The sequence below is a fragment of the Sorex fumeus genome, unplaced genomic scaffold (assembly GCF_029834395.1).
Source record: "Sorex fumeus unplaced genomic scaffold, SorFum_2.1 ptg000098l, whole genome shotgun sequence".
In the NCBI taxonomy this organism is placed as follows: domain Eukaryota; kingdom Metazoa; phylum Chordata; class Mammalia; order Eulipotyphla; family Soricidae; genus Sorex; species Sorex fumeus.
This window is the reverse complement of record NW_026606155.1, coordinates 45,116,921-45,134,640: the sequence shown is the minus strand read 5'-3', so window position 1 is coordinate 45,134,640 and position 17,720 is coordinate 45,116,921. Positions and strand designations below refer to the sequence as shown.

Below are 17,720 nucleotides of genomic sequence, written 5' to 3'. Positions count from 1 at the left end.
TGTTTATTATATATCAATATTTATTTTTTGTTGTGTTTATTTGCTTTTTAAAAAATGTATACTTTTGTATAGCTCAATCTTGTCTTTACTATAAAAATTCCATATCTTTTACCATTTCTCACCCATAGCTCACCCTGAAGTAAACAACAGTTTTATCACATTTGATACAATAATGTGTCAAAGAAGTGAAGTTTTGGAGAACTAAGATGAACCAACAGCATAGACAGGAAGTTAAAACCAAAAGATAAGGAGATCATAGAGTTAGATACTAGTGTGAAGCAGTGTTTTTTCCATCATTTTACCCCTAGTAGTTTGATGTAGATATGGGTATAAAGGCAGAATAGACACAATCCAAAGAAACTTTGTGCCATATACCATTATTATTTATACTAAACTGATCTTTTATAGTTAGTTTGTGAATCTCTGAAATTTTACATTAAATTATTTTTCATCATCTGCCATTTGTCTATTCAAAAATGAAAAGAATTATTATTTACAGTTTTGATTTGTTTCATTTCCCTTCCTTTTGTTGTTGTTGAGTGATGAGAGGTCACTCAGTAGATGAAGATTTAGGGGTTGCACACTTATAGTTGCACAGATGCTCACTGAGGCATCAGACACCTATTAGCTGTGCTCTGGAACATTTTTGGATGTAGTGCCTACCTGGATTTTACCCTTGGCTGCACTCCTTGAACATTTTCTTGTTGTTGTGGTGGTGGTGCTCTTTAGAGATTTCACACTTTTTGTGTTGCTAGGAATCTCAAACAACAGAGCTGTAGCTTGTGGGAAAGTGCTGGGAATTGGATTTAAAAAGGCCTCACCAGCTCAGGTATTCAAAGCAGGCTTTTTTGTCATGGAGCTATCCTAGGCCTTTGGAATGTTTATAGTTTTAACTGTTAAACACTGAATAAAATACTCAATAATGCTTGTCTTGTTGATTATATTACATAGCATTTGAGCATATTAAAGTCTACTTCATTTGTTTTGATTTTTTTTTTTATTTATCGGTTTTTGAGCAAGACCCTGTGGTACTCAGGGGTTCCTCCTGGTTCTGCACTGAGGAATTACTGCTGGCAGTGCTTGGTGTACCATATGGGATGCCAGGAATCGAAAATGTGCTGGGAGCATGCAAGTGCCCTACCTGCTGTGCTATTGCTCTGGCTCCAGTTTTATTTATTTTCTATGCCTAATACTGTATATCTTCTTGCTACTTGCTTGCTCCCTTTCCCAAACCAAAGAATTTATATACCACTGTGTGTGTATCTTGGCATAATACACCCTCCCTCTCTCCTTATCTCCCTCCCTCCATCCCTCCCTCCCTCCCTCCCTCCCTTCTCCCCAAGTTTCTTCACCTGAAGAAACACTACATGTTCTAATTCAAATATCACTTGTCTTGTGAACAAGATGCTAATTTTCCTATGCTTATGTTTATTCCTAATACACACCCTTACTTTGATACAAATATCATTATGTCATAATTTTTTGTTTGCATTTTCCTCACTCTATTAATCTGTGAAATTCCTCTGATAAGGAAGATTATTCTCAGGATCTAGCATAAAATGTTGCACATTGTTGCTTCTCTATAATTACCTTTTATGAATTAAGTAATTATGTCATGCTACTAGATGTGCATATATTGTTTCATTTTTAGCTGGAGTTTGAAAGGGATTCAAATCAGAATCATGAGTGGAAAAATTATACCGCATAGCCAGTTCTGTGACATCATGCCTTTTTTAATTTATAGGAATCAGTTGACTGGGTTGGAGACTACAATGAACCACTGACTGGCTTTTCATGGAGAGGTGGTTCTGAACGAGAAACTACTGGAATCCAGATCTGGAGTGAAGTCTTCCTGATCAGTAAACCTGATGGTAAAAAGGTGTGATGCAAATTTCTTAAAGAAAATTGGGTTTTGCTTCACCATTTGTCAGAATCAACAAAACCACTTCTTTTAAAACTAATTTGGCTATGTGCTATGAATATTAAAAAGGAAACAGAGAGGGCTGGAGAGACAGTACGGTGGGTAGGGAGCTTGCTTATCTCACACACAGCCAACCTGGGTTTGAAATCTGGCATCCCATATGGTCCCCTGAGCACCACCAAGAATAATTACTGAGTACAAAACCCAGAGTAACCCCTGAGTGCTGCTGGGCATGGCTACCAAGACAAAAGGGAAATGGAGTATATCATTTCTGATGGAAGTATTCCCTCTTCCTTTTCTAGTGACCTAGGAGACAAAATTGTAAGGATAATATGCAAACACATCAACAAACTTACATTTATACTTTGTTTCAATGTTATTTATTTATTTGCTTTTTGGGTGACACCTGGTGACAAAGACACAGGGGCTACTCCTGGCTCTGCACTCAGGAATTACTCCTGAAGGTGCTCAGGGGATCATATGGGATGCTGGGAATCAAACCCGGATTGGCCATGTGCAAGGCTATCACCCTACCCACTGTGGTATTGCTCTAGCCCTTCAATGTTATTTTTATTACGTTGGATTTCCAGTGAAAATCACTGTAGTATTCGAGATGTTAAATCATATGTTAATTCTTATGTTAATTCCTATCAGGTGTTATGTCATGTTTTTGTGCCATTCATAGCATATGTAAAATATTTCCTCATAAATCATTGGTAATAGTTTCCTTTTGATTATGATGACGTTAACATTGTAGCAATCCTACAGGTCCTATGAAAAAGCAATAATATACTCTATTTGTCTATTAGGTTGCAGTGTTGTTGATGGATACTCAGGGAACCTTTGATAGTCAATCAACTTTGAGAGATTCAGCTACAGTATTTGCTCTTAGCACAATGATCAGCTCAATACAGGTATGGAATAAAACACATCTATTTTGATGGTTATTTATTTTGCTAAAAATATGAACATATGTGTTTCAGCATTTATGTGATAGTGAGACAAAAAGGGAAATGGAAAATTATAAATTTTTTGGCTTAATTAGCATACCAGTTCTTAATTATTATTTTCATAAAAATAGAATTGTTTTTGTTGTTACTTCAGTCTAATTTTTTAATCAATTTTCGAATTACCTATTACAGTCAGGAAAGATTATGTTATCTCTGGGGAGGATGGGAAATATTAGACCACATGTGGCAATGCTCGGGTACTATTCTTGTCTCTGTGCTCTGAGTGGTCCCTGGCAACACTCATGGGATCTTATATGTTGCCAGGGATCTAACTGGCATCAGCAGCATGTAAGGTTGTTGCTTTGCACATGGCCAACCCAGATTTGATTTCAGGCACCCATATGGTCCCCTGACCCCACCAGGAGTGATCCCTGAGCACAGATCCAGGAGTAAGCCCTGAACATCACCAGGTTTGGCCCACCTGCCAACCCCCAACCTCCAACAAAAAACCCCAAGACTTATATATAGAGCAGATAGCTATTATATTTTTGGAACAATTTTATGATCATTATACATTGTCTTTCAAGCTTTCTTCAGGCCTCTTTTAAGATCTTACAATATGAGAGTTTGATTTTGTGGTAATTGATACTTAAAAAAATAAAGGATGACAAAATATGTGTTTAGAATGATGATAATTATTTTAACATTTTTATTTTATTTCCTAATCAGGTATATAATTTATCTCAAAATGTCCAAGAGGATGATCTTCAACACCTCCAGGTAACAATACTTGTTCTTTTTCTATGCCTGATAATATTTGGAGCATATATAATGAAACATTAGAATTTTTCTGGAATAAAATGGTACTCTAAAATAAAATAAAGTGATCTAATAAATAATTATAAAATAAATAAAATAAAGTTGTCTAATGTTATCCATCCTCCCCAAAGATAACATCTTTCCTGACTGTAATAGGTAATTTGAAAATTGATTAAAAAATTTAGACCTTCTACTTGGAAAACTTAACAACTCCTAAAGATTTAGAAATCTAACCAAGTTCCCAGATGTTTTTGTTCCAGCTTTGTATGGTTTTTATTCTTTCCAGTTCAGTTTTCAAATTCCTTCTTTATTAATAGACTTACTTCCTATCAGCCCAACATATGTGAAAATAATGCCAAATTGAGTGGAGCATGAACCTTGTGTTCAAAAATGACCCAAAATGTGAAATCAAAGTTTTTAAAGGTCATGAATTTGGCAATCTTGATGTGATATCAATTATATACCTCTGTGAACCAATTTATACCTAAGAACTATGAGGGATCATCTCATGATAGCTTATAGAATTTAATTTTAGATTTGAATGAGACATCAGTGATATCAAATTTAGCCTTCATATTTATTTATTTTTAGTTTTTAATGTTTTTTTTTAAGAGCGACTCCTGATAGTGCTCGGGGATTACTCTTTGCTCTACACTCAGGAATTACTCCAATAGTGCTCAGGGGAACCATGTGGGGATTGAACCTGGTTCAGTTGCACTACCTGCCAGCACCCTACCCTCTATGCTATTGCTCTAGTCATATAGTCTTTTAAATGAGAAAAGTTTGACTTACAGAAATTAATACTTTGCCTAAGCTTTATGTGGAAAGTAATACAGTAGAAATATATATGTATATATATTCTACATATATGTTCTGTAAATATATTCTACTCTCCAAACAGTATATAAATCTCAAGTAAGTAAAAATTTAGATGTTGGGGCCAGAGAGATAGTATGCTGGGTAGAGTGCTTGCCTTGCATGTGGCCTGGCACCTTATAGGGGTCCCCTGAACTTTCAGGAGTGATCCCTGAGCAAAGATCCAGGAGCAAGCCTTGAGAACTATTGGGTGTTGCTCAAAGACAGACAGGCAGACAGACAGACAGAGAGACAGACAGATAGATGTATATTTCCTAAAATAACTTTTATCTTTGTAACTATCTTTCAATTCATATTCTGCCTGTTTCCACAGCCCAAACCTGTTGTTTCTCAGCAACACTGGGGTAGCCCTAATAGTCTCCAGCACTACAGGGCCTAAGCAGCACAGCATCCTGGGGCACTCACACTGAACCACCAAATGGCTTGGCCAAAAATTGTCGGGTGTGATCCCTGGGCCTTGAGAACTCCTTGGGGCCCCTTCTTCCCCCAGAAATAACAAATTTAGCATAACATAGAATGATAGAGCTTTATGATCTATGAAGTTGGAAATATCATTTGGAGTTCATGTCTATCATTTCTCCCAAATATATTTCTAGTACATCAAACTGACCATTTATGACAATTAGACAACCCACCAAATAATTGTTAGATAGTTCCAAGTTAATGATATGGCTTTGTTAAACATCAGTTTAGGGATTTGTAACAAAAACAAGAAAGGATGACAGATTTTGGACTTGATATTAAGCAATTTTTAAGACTATTTAAAATATTTTTTTGTAAATTACATTTCAGCCTTTCTCTACCATTTTTATTCTTCCTCAAAAAAATTAAGCCATATGAAGCTGGAACCAAAAACCCTGGAAATTTGATTAGATTTCTACTATCATAACTACCATCTATCATAAGCTTATGATTTTCTACTATCATAAACTAAGTTCAGATTGTGATAGATGATTCTTGGGGCTGGAGCAATAGCACAGTGGGTAGGGCATTTGCCTTGCACATGGCTGACCTGGGTTCTATTCCCAGCATCCCATATGGTCCCCCGAGCACTGCCAGGAGTAATTCCTGAGTGCAAGATCCAGGAGTAACCCTGTGCATCAGGTGTGACCCAAAAAGTAAAAATAAATAAATAAATAAATAAATAAAAAACAGATTGTGATAGATGATTCTAATAGTGTCTAAACCCTGGACTAGACGTCTTTAAACATGACATGCTATATTTTTATTTTCTCATGTTAATCATATACCTGGTAGCTGCTTTTGCTTTCCTAGATTCCCATAGCTCCCATAGGAGAGACCAGGTGGTTCTATGGGAGCTACTCCAAAGGGGAAAGGAATGTGAGTCCTTGGTGTCATCATTTTTTTCCCAGCTGAAAATGTCTTGTATTTTTGTGTTGAAGAGACAATTCCAGGGAGCACAGGGGCTGGTTTGACTGAACCCCTCAGCATAGGCCTATCATTGTCACTCTCTTAGATCTGTTTTTTATTCAACACCTTATTTATGGATAACACAGAGACTTATATGGTGTCTCTGCTTTGGGAATAAGAAAAAAAATACGAGAAGGCAGTATATTTGCATCTTCATGGTTCTTTGTTTGTTTTGATTTTGGTTTTTGGACCACACCTTGTGGTGCTCAGGATTTACTCCTGGTTTTACTCCTGGTTTTGTGCTTAGGGATTACCCCTGGTTTAGGGGACCATATTTGGTACCAGGTTTGCCACAGTCTCAGGGATTACTCCCAGCACTATGCTCAGGAATCACTCCTGGCAAAACTTGTGGGACCATATGGAGTAACCAGGAATCAAACCCAGGTCTGTGGCAGGTAAGATGAGCACCTTACCTACTGTACTGTCTCTCTTGCTCCACTTAAAAAATTTCAGATACCTCTATGCCTTCATAATAATTCAGGTGATTGTGCAATTAAAATCCTTGGCCAACAAAATTTGTAAATCTATTCTACATAGTTTATGACTCACTGATCTAATCTATGTAAATTCTGATTTGTGAAAGGTCACTTAATATGCTTCCTCCTTCATGATCTTCCCCCACATAAAATTTATTCTCTATTCTAATTATATAAAGCTGTTAGCTTTAAAATGCTAACTTAATATTTTAAATAAAAATTTAAAAATAATTGTTTATCTAATGCTTAATTTCTTAAAATGATTCCTATAATCTTATATGTTATTATATTGCAGCTAGGGAAAAGTGAATTAAAGATAGCTAAGAAGTAAATCTTTATAGATACTAAAATTTCTCTTTCCGTGTGTGTATGTGTGTGTTTGATTTTCTTTCTAGCTTTTTACTGAGTATGGCAGACTAGCAATGGAGGAAACATTCCTAAAACCATTCCAGGTAAGCAGGGATAAAGTGATGGCAAATTCTTATTGCATTCTTCTGGTGACTGAAATGAGTGTGTTGATAAATTGAAAGGGTCATGTTTGTTTTTATTTTTTTTAACTTAAGAAACACTTTAATTTTTAAAAATTTGATTTTTAAATTAAATTTAATTTTGTAATCACTGTATCACTGTATCACTGTTATCCCGTTGTTCATTTATTTTCTTTAGCAGGCACCAGTGATGTCTCCATTCAAGCTAGCCCTGAGATTTTAGCAAGTGCCACATTGGAGGCTCTTTCAGGGTCAGGGGGGGAATGAGACCCATCATTGTTACTGGGTTTTGGCATATCGAATATGCCATGGGGTGCTTGTCATACTCTGCCATGCAGGCAGGATACCCTCAGTAGCCCTCCAGGTTCTCCAAGAGTGAGAACTAGACAATAAGAGGTCATTCGCCACTGCGCACTTCTGGGAGCTTGGTTTTATAGCCTCTGGGTCTTGGCTGTTGATGGGGGCAGTTAGTGGGTATAATTGTCTAGCTACTGGAAGATGGGGGATCTGGGTGGAGGAGACCCACTCCCGATCCAAGCAGGCTTGGAGGTCTCAGCCCCGGGTCCTGCACACCTGGGTTCCTCTGCCGGTTCCTTCATGCGTGAGACTCGTCTGAGCGTGTGGAGAGTGGTTGACTGTGGCTGGGTCCTGGAGATCTTCAGCTGCCCGGGCTTTGCTCAGGGCTGGGAGGGAAGTTCCACCCACCCACCTCCAAGGAGCCCTGGTGAGGACAGCCAGGCACAGGGGGCAGGAGACTCTGCATTGTTCTCTTCTGGGAGTTTGGTTTTAGTCTCTGGATCTTGACCGTTGATGGGATTACACAGCACTGGGGGCAGTTGGTGGGTGTAATCCTTAGCTACTGGAAGATGGGGGAATCTGGGTGGAGGAGGCCCAGTCCCAATCAGAGCAGGTTTGAAGATCTCAGCCCCAGGTCCCACAGTCTCCTGCCCTGGTGCCTGGCTGTCCTCACCAGGGCCCTTTGGAGGGGGGGGTTGAGCTTCCCTCCCCACCCCGAGCAAAGCCCCAGCAGCTGAAGACCTCTGGAACCAGCCACAGCCATGCGTAAGACCACTCTCCACATGCTCGGACGAGACTCACACATGAATTTTGTTTTAAAATGAAAAAAAAATTATGTACTCATGTTCATGCGAGAATACCTGTTTTTCTTCCTGACCCAAACCTTGAAGTGACCCAAAAACTAGAAGAAAAGTAATAAACTTCTTCAACATTAAAAGCTAAACACAAATAAGTAAATAAAAATCTGGGGCTATATAAAGTAGTCACAAACCATAGCACAAACAGCACCAAAGACAGGATATTGACTATAGGTACATTTTGGGGTTGCCCTGCTCCATTTTTTCCACACACACTGACCTCTGTGGATCATTATCTGCTATATTGCACCTACTCTCAGAAGAATGACAGCCAGCAGCAGCGGCTCGTCTTCTGCGGGGGAGAGCAGGCAATGTTGGGACACTGTCTCTTTGTGGACTGGGTGGTCAGCCACTGTATGTCCAGAGAGCTGCTTTTCCCTTCTGCCTCTCATTAAATTCCAAGAATCAGGATGTTATAACTGAATCAAACAACCCAATAATAGTTCTGAGGAGCCTTTCTGACAACAACAAACATAAATTTTGACAGAGAATTAAAGATTAAAAGTTTGAATGCATGAATATTGCAAAATAGTAAAAGTAATTGAGATCTGAGAGAATATAGAGCTGGGGTAGGTGATTTTTTGGCTAGGTGTTGAAAACCATTCTAAGTGTTATTTCTGTGATGCTTCTAAGAATGAAGAATATTTTCATCTGAAAATAAAGGATGAAAAAAGATATACCAATCATAGACCGAGTAAAAGAAAACTTGGCTGTTTATATTTATTTATTTATTAAGTGAGGGAAGGTTTGGGCCACACCTGGAATGCTCAGAATTTACTTCTGGTCCTCTGAACAGGAATCACTCCTAGAGGTGCTCAAGGGTTCATATATAGTGAAAGTACAGAGTGGAGCTGCCACTCTGTAAGGCAAGAAAAAAATTATAAAGATCTTTATTCATTGTAACATAGATGGGGTAATTGTAACAGGAACTTATAGGCATATTTTGAAATATTTTTCAGCCTCCCAAAGCACAGCGGGTAGGGCGTTTGCCTTGCACGCAGCCAACCTGGCCAACCCAAGTTCGATTCCTCCGCCCCTCTCGGAGAGCCCGGCAAGCTTCCGAGAGTATCTCGCCTGCACAGCAGAGCCTGGCAAGCCACCCGTGATGTATTCGATATGCCAAACACAGTAACAACAAAATCTCCAATGGAGATGTTACTGGGCCCACTCGAGCAAATCGATGAACAACGGGAGGGCCTTTACTTTACTTTACTTTACTTTACCCAAAGCAAATAACCAAAGGTATCTAGAAAACATAAATAGTATATTATAATGCATATTGAATTAAATAGAAAAGTACAACATTTATACAATGACATCATTTATGATTTTGAAAGGGTACCCTGGTCTGGAGAGGCAGTATAGCCTGTAAAGTATTTGCCTTGCACCTGGCTAACCCGGATCAATACCCAGCACTGCGTATGGTGCTCCTAGTCCCTCCAGCTTTGATCCCTGAGAACAGAACCAAGAGTAAGCCCTAAGCACTGCTGTTGTGTCCCTTCTCCCCCGAAAATAATCCCCAAAAGGCACTGTGTAAAATAATATGAACCTGAGTGGATATGATTTGAAGTAGACCACTGAGAAATTGGAATCTGAGAAAATTTTGATAAAGCAAGAAAGGAGCTTTCCAGGTAGAGAGATATTACGGTGGGCAGAGCAGTTGCTTTGCATGTGGCTGACCCGGGTTCCATCCCCAGCACTACAAATGATCCCCAAACCCCAGCTCGAGTTATCCCTGATTGTAGATCCAGGAATAAGCCCTGAGCATTGCCAGGTGTCCCCCCGCCCCCAAGAAAAAAGAATGAAAGAAGCCTTTGCATGGTGTTATGATGGTCTGTTGTGAATGAAGGTATAAATTTCACTTCTGTGTCTAGGGAAGGTAGTAGGCAGAAGAGAATTCAGGTAAAAGAAAACCAATCCTAACTTAGTCTTCTATATTGTGACTTATAATACCAACTATATTGGTTTGGGGTATTGGCTTTTATTTTTTTTTTTTGTAGTCACTTGTCAACTTGATAGTTGAAGTTATGTAGTGTAACTAGGTTCTTTGCTTTGGTTTTTCTATTTTGAGAATTTTTATTCTCAGGCATGATTGGAGAACAATGTAAATTCTAGAGAATAATTTTTTAACGGATGAATCTTTTTTTAAAAGTTTTTATTTGTGAAACACCATGAGGTACAGTTATTGACTTACAAATATTTGTGCTTGGGTTTCAGTTATACAATGATTGAGTACCCATCCCTCCACCAGTGCCCATTCCCTACCTCCAATGCTCCCGGCATCCCTCCCTCCCACCCCAACCCTCCCATCCCACTCCACCACTGTGGCAGGCCATTCCCTTTTGTTCTCTCTCTCATTTTGGGTGCTGTGGTTTGCAAAAGAGGCACTGAGTGGCAATCATGTTTGGTCTATAGTCTATTTTCAGCATGCATCTCTCATCCTGGGAGGATCCTCCTAACACCCTTTACTTGGTGCTCCCCTCTCTATCTGAGCTGCCTTCTCCCCCAGCATGTGCGGCTGGCCTCCAAGCCACAGAGTGAACTTCTACCAAGAAACTCCTAGAAACAATAGTCTTGTACAGTAAGGTCACAGGCTATAAAATCAACGCCCAAAAATCCATGGCCTTCCTATATGCAAATAATGAGAGAGAAGAAAGTAACATGAAAAAAATAATCCCATTCACAATTGTGCCCCAGAAAATCTAATACCTCAGAATCAGCCTAACTAAAGAGGTACAGGATCTCTACAATGAAAATTACAAAACGCTACACCATGAAATAAAAGAGGACATGAGGAAATGGGAAACATATCCCCTGCTCATGGATAGAAAGAACCAACATCGTCAAAATGGCAATACTCCCGAAAGCATTATACACATTCAACGCGATCCCTATAAGGATACCCATGAAATTCTTCAAAGAAATAGATCAAGCACTCCTGAAATTCATATGGAACAACAAACACCCAGGAATAGTTAAAGCAATTCTTGGGAAAAAGACATGGGGAGGCATTACCCTCCCCAAAATCTTTTATAATTGTAGATTCAGTAACGTGTTTACAGCAGTGTTAATGGTGGAGAAGTTTAGTTCTTACCAGCAGATGTCACTGCTTCTTACACTTTGCCAGAAAAGAAACTGGCCCACACTCTAACAATAAATAGAAAGTAAACTTAATGCCTTTGGTAAAAAATTCCCCATGAAATGACAGTCAGCAATAGAAACCCCTTTAAGAGATCATTCTTTGTTGGCAAATTATGACCTTAGGAAATATCCCTGAAAATAGGAAGTTTTGCTTGAGGGACCAGCGAGATAGTACAGAGATTTAGGCACTTGCCCTGCATGCAGCTAACCCCTGTTCAATGCCCAGCACCATATATGATCCCCAAGCTTCATCAGGAGTGACCTATGAACATGGAGCCAGGGTCTGAGCACTGTTGGATGTGGCCCCGACACTGGTTCCCGAAGGAAAAGTTCTAAACATTGGCTGAACAAAGAAAATGAATAGTTCAAAATAATAATTTTGTGCTAAAATTAAAATGAATCCAACAATCTTAAAATAATTATTCTTTGGGGGACCACTCCCTATGGTGCACAAGGCTAATTCCTAGGTTTGTTCTTGGGTTACTTCTTAGCAATGCTTAAGGGACCATATGTAGTGCTGGAGATCAAACCTGGGGGGTCAGCCATATTGGCAAGGACCACTGTACTATCTCTCCCACACCAAATAATTTTTTGATTTTTTTTTGTTTTTGGATCACACCTGGCAATGGCAACCAGAATTGCCCCTGGTACTGCTCAGGGGACCATATGGGATGCCAGGGATCAAACCCAGGTCAGCCGTATCAACGCTAACCCCTATCCACTATACTATCACTCTGGTCCTACCCTCAAATTATTCTTAACTCTGAAACATTTTTTAGTGTCTGCAAATAAAAATAAGGTCTATCTCGGGCAGCAAAAGTGATGACAACTAGACAATGAAATAGTTTGAATTATCAGATTAGTTTGATTCTTTGATTCAAACCAATTTCTATCAGGCTCTAATCAAGCAAACAAAATATCCATTCTTATGTTTAAAGACTACATTGGAAAAAATAATAAAAGCTAAATGAACTCAGAAAGCAACATTGAAGTGTGAATTCAGCCTGCATTTGGTGGATGTTTACAACTGACTTTGGAAAGGAGTGGAAGGGTACCCAGTTTATTGCTGATTTGTATGATATAAATAATTTTACCATGACTGATTTCAAGCTACCAATATGTAAGATGACTTCTAAAATTTTTCACATTTTAACAGCTGTTCCTTACCAGCCTATAAAAGTCAGCTCTAAACAATTTAACACACCGAGGGCATACAGTCCCTATTGACATAAATTAGAATTCTCTGAATGACATTACTTTTGTACTTGTTTTGTTCACTATGAGCACTTGAATCTTAAGCATAATAGTCCAATAGGACTACTCTGTGTTATAAAACAATGTAATTATTATAAAACAATATAATTTTTTTATAATTTTTTTTTTTTGCTTTTTGGGTCACACCTGGTGATGCACAGGGGTTACTCCTGTCTCTGCACTCAGGAATTACCCTTGGCGGTGCTCAGGGGACCATATGGGATGCTGGGAATCGAACCCGGGTCAGCCGCGTGCAAGGCAAACGCCCTACCCGCTGTGCTATCACTCCAGCACCTTATAAAATATTTTTTAAATTATTGCTATATATTTTCTTTTAATTATATGCCTTAATGTCAAAGCACACAGAATAAAACTTCCAACTCTTTGAACAAGGTAGGACTTCAAAGAGTTTGGTGAAAATGGCATGATGCAGTCCCAAACATGGTTACATGCCATGCATACATATTTTACAATTACTAATTTCCAGTTTTGCTCTAAGAATCTGGGTGAAAAAAGCTTGTCAAGTATGTGATTAGGAAGCTTACTTCTACTGTTTCAGTTTGTGTAAGTTGTACCTGACTCCACATGCTGTACATTGGAAGTATTGAATCCTTGGTTTAGAATCCTTGTTACCGTTTTTCTGAATGTTTCCAAATCACTGGACACTATTTGAAGTCCACTTCAAATGAATTTCTTTCACTAGTTGACTGTTTTCCTTTTTTCTTTTCTTATTGAGTCCCTGTGAATTACCAAGGTATTCATGATTGCTGTTTTTCAATGTGAAGCAAAGACTATCTAATGTTCTCTGCTGTTTGCTCATTAATTACTTGCTGTTGCCCTCATCATGGCCCTCTTTCCATTTTTGTGACTCCCCAGCAATCTCTGTTTTTCGTGGGTGTCTCTCATTCATCTGGGCTGTGTGATGGGCAGAGTTCTTACTAATTCTATAAGAGCAAGTATGGTCTCAGATATGCTGAAAACACCTTGCTAGTCTACTGCAGAGTACACTGAGCCTCTCAGTTCAATTATGACTGGTGCCCTTTGCAGCAGTCCAAGAGTTTATACTTAACCATTTCATGACCTCTAAGAAATGAAATATTACTCAACTTACCAGGTAATATTCTTCAAGATTCACTTGAAGCTGTTATTTATTTTTAATTTAATTCACTTTGCAGGGTGCCAGGGATCCAACCCAGTGCCTCATACACGAGCAGCTTCCTTTCTACCACTAAGCTATTTTCCCTGTCCCTGAGGTAGCTTTTTAGATGTCGCTACATTTACCAGTGACATTTCTGAGGAGTGGGTATGTTTATAGGTCAGTCTATAAGCATCTGTTTAATGTATAATACATTTAACTACCAGTCACAGTATTTCTGAGCCCTGGTCTCTTTAAGCAAGATCCCCAAATATATGCAGTTATTCCTGGGTATATGTGAGGCATGGAGCCCGGAGACAGATCAGTAATAAGGCTGGCATTATTCAGGCTCTGTGGTTAAGTGGCTAACAGAGGAAGTGGGTTTCATAAAATCTGCAGCCATGGTGATAGTCAGGGCAAGGGTCTGTTTTGTGTCGTAAGTATCTAAATTAGAATTTCCTGGAGAGCTTATTTGACAATCCACATTTCTGAACTGTACCCCAGTTCCAATGAACCAAATCCCAATTTAGAACCAGAGAATCTGCATTCTCATGATCATTATTAAAGACATGACGTTTGAGAACTGACTTAGCAATTAGACACACCCGGCAGGAGTCACCTCTGACTTGGATAGATTCTGAGGGCAGAGAGATAGCCATTCATATGTATGGTTGGTTAGTAAATTCAAGTTGACCTTTAATAAGAAAGTAAGGATAAACCCTAAAAATTGTTTTTAGCACACACACAAACTTGAATATTCTTAGAAACTTAATTTTATTGCCAATTGTATGGTTTAGGACAACTATTTACATTTGTCCTTCTTGGTGTCAACTATTCCATATTCTAGATTAGTTAATTTATATTATTTTATTTCAAAGCATGGTTTTGTTTTTATTTTTATTTCAGTGGGAGGCATACCTGGCACACTGCTTAGCACTTACTCTTGAAATGCCTATCTACAATACAACTTAGTAAATATTAATATTTAATACTAATATTTTAACATGTAAAATATATTAAAATTAAAATACACATAGATGATGAGTATGAATTCTAAACAGTTACATTCTAATATGAATCTCACAAATACAATGTTGCCTGAAAGAAGTCAGACCAAAACAAGACATGTGTATCATATGATTTAATTTATACATTTATGTATAAATTTAATTTAATTATGGAAACAAGCAGAACTTTCTGCTATAAGAAATCGAGATAGTGGTTCTGAGCAGAGGCAGTGTGTGGGGTTGGGAGCAGGAGTAGGAGCTTATACAATAAAGGCGGCTAGATACCCTGTATTTTTAGTTTTAAATTTCCGTGCTGGTTACATGGTATGTTCAGTTTGTGAAAATCTGTTAAATCATGTACTTTAAGTGCAATGTCCTGCAAGCAGACTGTATTTTAGTAAAATTAAAAAAAATAAAAAACATATGACTCTAAGTTTAATGCCTTCCAAAAAACATTTTTTAACTTCAAGGGAAACTTTTAGAACTTATTAAGATTAAAAATAATTTACTAGGGGCTGGAGTGATAGCACAGTGGGTAGGGCGTTTGCCTTGCACACGGCCGACCCGTGTTCAATTCCCAGCATTTCATATGATGCCAGGAGTAATTTCTGAGTGCAGAGCCAGGAGTAACCCCTATGCATCGCCGGGTGTGACCCCAAAAAGCAAAAAAATATTTACTGGAGGGCCTGGAGCAATAGCACAGAGGAAAGAGCATTTGCCTTGCATGTGGCTGGCCTGGGTTCGATTCCCAGCATCCCATTTGGTCCCCTGAGCACCGCTAGGAGTAATTCCTGAGTGCAGAGCCAGGAGAAACCACTGTGCATTGCCGGGTGTGATCCAAAAAGCAAAATAATAATGATAATAATAATTTACTAGAAATTCAGAAATTTCCTAAATATTATCAATTTCTTTTTAATTGCTTCATTTCAAGTATATTTTAGCTTAAGGAGCGATAGCACAGCGGTAGGGAGTTCGCCTTACAAGCGGCCAACATGGCCGACCCGAGTTCGATTCCTCCGCCCCTCTCAGAGAGCCCAGCAAGCTACCGAGAGTATTCGATATGCCAGACACAGTAACAACAAAGTCTCCAATGGAGACGTTACTGGGCCCGCTTGAGCAAATCAACGATCAACGGGAGGGCCTTTACATTTTAAATGAAACTATCCCATTTTTAAAATAAAATTTGCTTTCTCCCTTTTCTTTTACTTCAGTCCTCCTATATTAGCTTATATACCTAGTCATATGATTGGATGTTTTTCAACAAATCCTAACTATGTTTACACTCAGAAGAAGGGATTTGAGGTATAGTTTAATATCTCTCTCAGAGGTTTTTCCTTTTGCTCTATAGTTCGAATTTACTATGAGAATGTCTATGCATCATTTCTATAAACACATTAAACTAAATTGCTTTTTAAAGGCACGTTTTAGGGGACTTGTTTGTTTGGGGGCCACGCCCTGCAGTGCTTAGGGTTTACACCTGGCTCTGCTCAGGGATCACTCCTGGTACTCTCAGGGGACCATAGGAGAGCAAGTGTTTAAACCCAGATCCGTCTCATGCAAGTCAAGAATCCTACCCATTATACTATCTCTCCAGCCCCTAAAAGGATTGTCTTATTCCTATAGTCCGCCATTGTCATCAAAGAAAGAAGATACCTAAGAATATATTCCATACAGCATCTGAGTACAGTAACCTAGTGCTATTCAGCCAGTTTGAGTGGAACTGTCACTCATGTGAGGAGCTGTGTTTTTCCTGGTCATTTGAGGGCAACTCTCTGTTTACAAAAAGTGAAAACAGTATTATATCACAGAGGAGAGACCATTTGAAGACCTTCAAAGGTTTGATATTTGCTCTTTTAAATTCAGTAATGTAGAATAAAAATCTGTTCAACTAACTATAATATCTTTTCATTGATTTCAGTAAAAAAGAGGGGGCCAACTTAAAAGTTACTTATTAATCATCTCTTCTCCTTGTGTTTTTAGAGTCTGATATTTCTTGTTCGAGACTGGAGTTTCCCTTATGAATTTTCATATGGATCTGAAGGTGGTTCCAAATTCTTAGAAAAACGGCTTAAGGTTTGTTAGACATTTAATTACATGTATTACCAATAACAACCTAGAATTATTTTTATTGAATGATTTGCTGAGCACTTTGCAGCCATATTCATCCTCACAGTATTTTTCATGAACAAAGACTGACATTTAATAAAATGCTTTTCTATAATTTTAAATATCAGTACTGATGATACAAATAATTATTTTTACTGATATATATGTATATGTAATGGTTTATTCTTAAAGTTTAATGCTTTTAGCTTATAATAATATTAATGTATTAGCTTTGCTGTAGTCATATGGTATTACTGCATTCACACACACAACCACATGCTAGTTTTCCTCACCCCTGTCTTTCGAATTCTTCTTGTCTGTCACCTCCCTTTGCTGCTCTTCCTCACTGACACCCCTTTGGTAAAATCAGTTCCATTGTTAGATTCTTAGGGTTTGTTTTCATTGGTCATTGCCTAATCCTTTGCTTTCCTTCTGTTTTCTTTTCTTTTTTAAATATTCTACCTATGAATGAGATCTTTTCATAATTGTCTTTTTTCTTCTGATTTATTTTGCTAATATAACCCCCTCTAATTCCACCCAAATTGTAATTAAATGCAAGACTTTATATTCTCTTAAATATGAGTAGTTTTTTTTTCATATGTACACATACACATACACAGTTTGGAGAAAATGGATCTCTTATGTATGCTTGGTGTAAAGTGTAGTAGTGAAGTCAGTATGAAAACTATCTTGAGGTTCCTCAAAAAATTAAAAATACCACTTAATTCACAGATTTAGCTTCTGGTATTTATCCAAAGAAAGCACATTCATTCAAAAACATATTTCATATTCATTATATAATTTATAATAACTAAGATATAGAAAGGGCTGGAGCTATAGCACAGCAGCAGGGCGTTTGTCTTGCACGCAGCCAACATGGCCGACCCGAGTTCTATTCCTCCGCCCCTCTCGGAGAGCCCGGCAAGCTACCGAGAGTATCTCGCCCTCACGGCAGAGCCTGG

General features: G+C 38.3%; 1 protein-coding gene across 2 annotated transcripts in view; it reads left to right on the top strand.

The window, feature by feature from the left end:
• ATL1 (atlastin GTPase 1) overlaps positions 1-17,720 on the top strand; it is a 73,659-nt gene that overhangs the window by 35,171 nt on the left and 20,768 nt on the right. For both annotated transcript variants that reach the window (XM_056133864.1, XM_056133865.1), the window contains exons 4-8: positions 1,745-1,879; positions 2,731-2,835; positions 3,601-3,651; positions 6,869-6,925; positions 16,633-16,725. In XM_056133864.1, the coding sequence (XP_055989839.1) occupies positions 1,745-1,879; positions 2,731-2,835; positions 3,601-3,651; positions 6,869-6,925; positions 16,633-16,725 (441 nt within the window). The remainder of the gene's footprint in view (positions 1-1,744; positions 1,880-2,730; positions 2,836-3,600; positions 3,652-6,868; positions 6,926-16,632; positions 16,726-17,720) is intronic.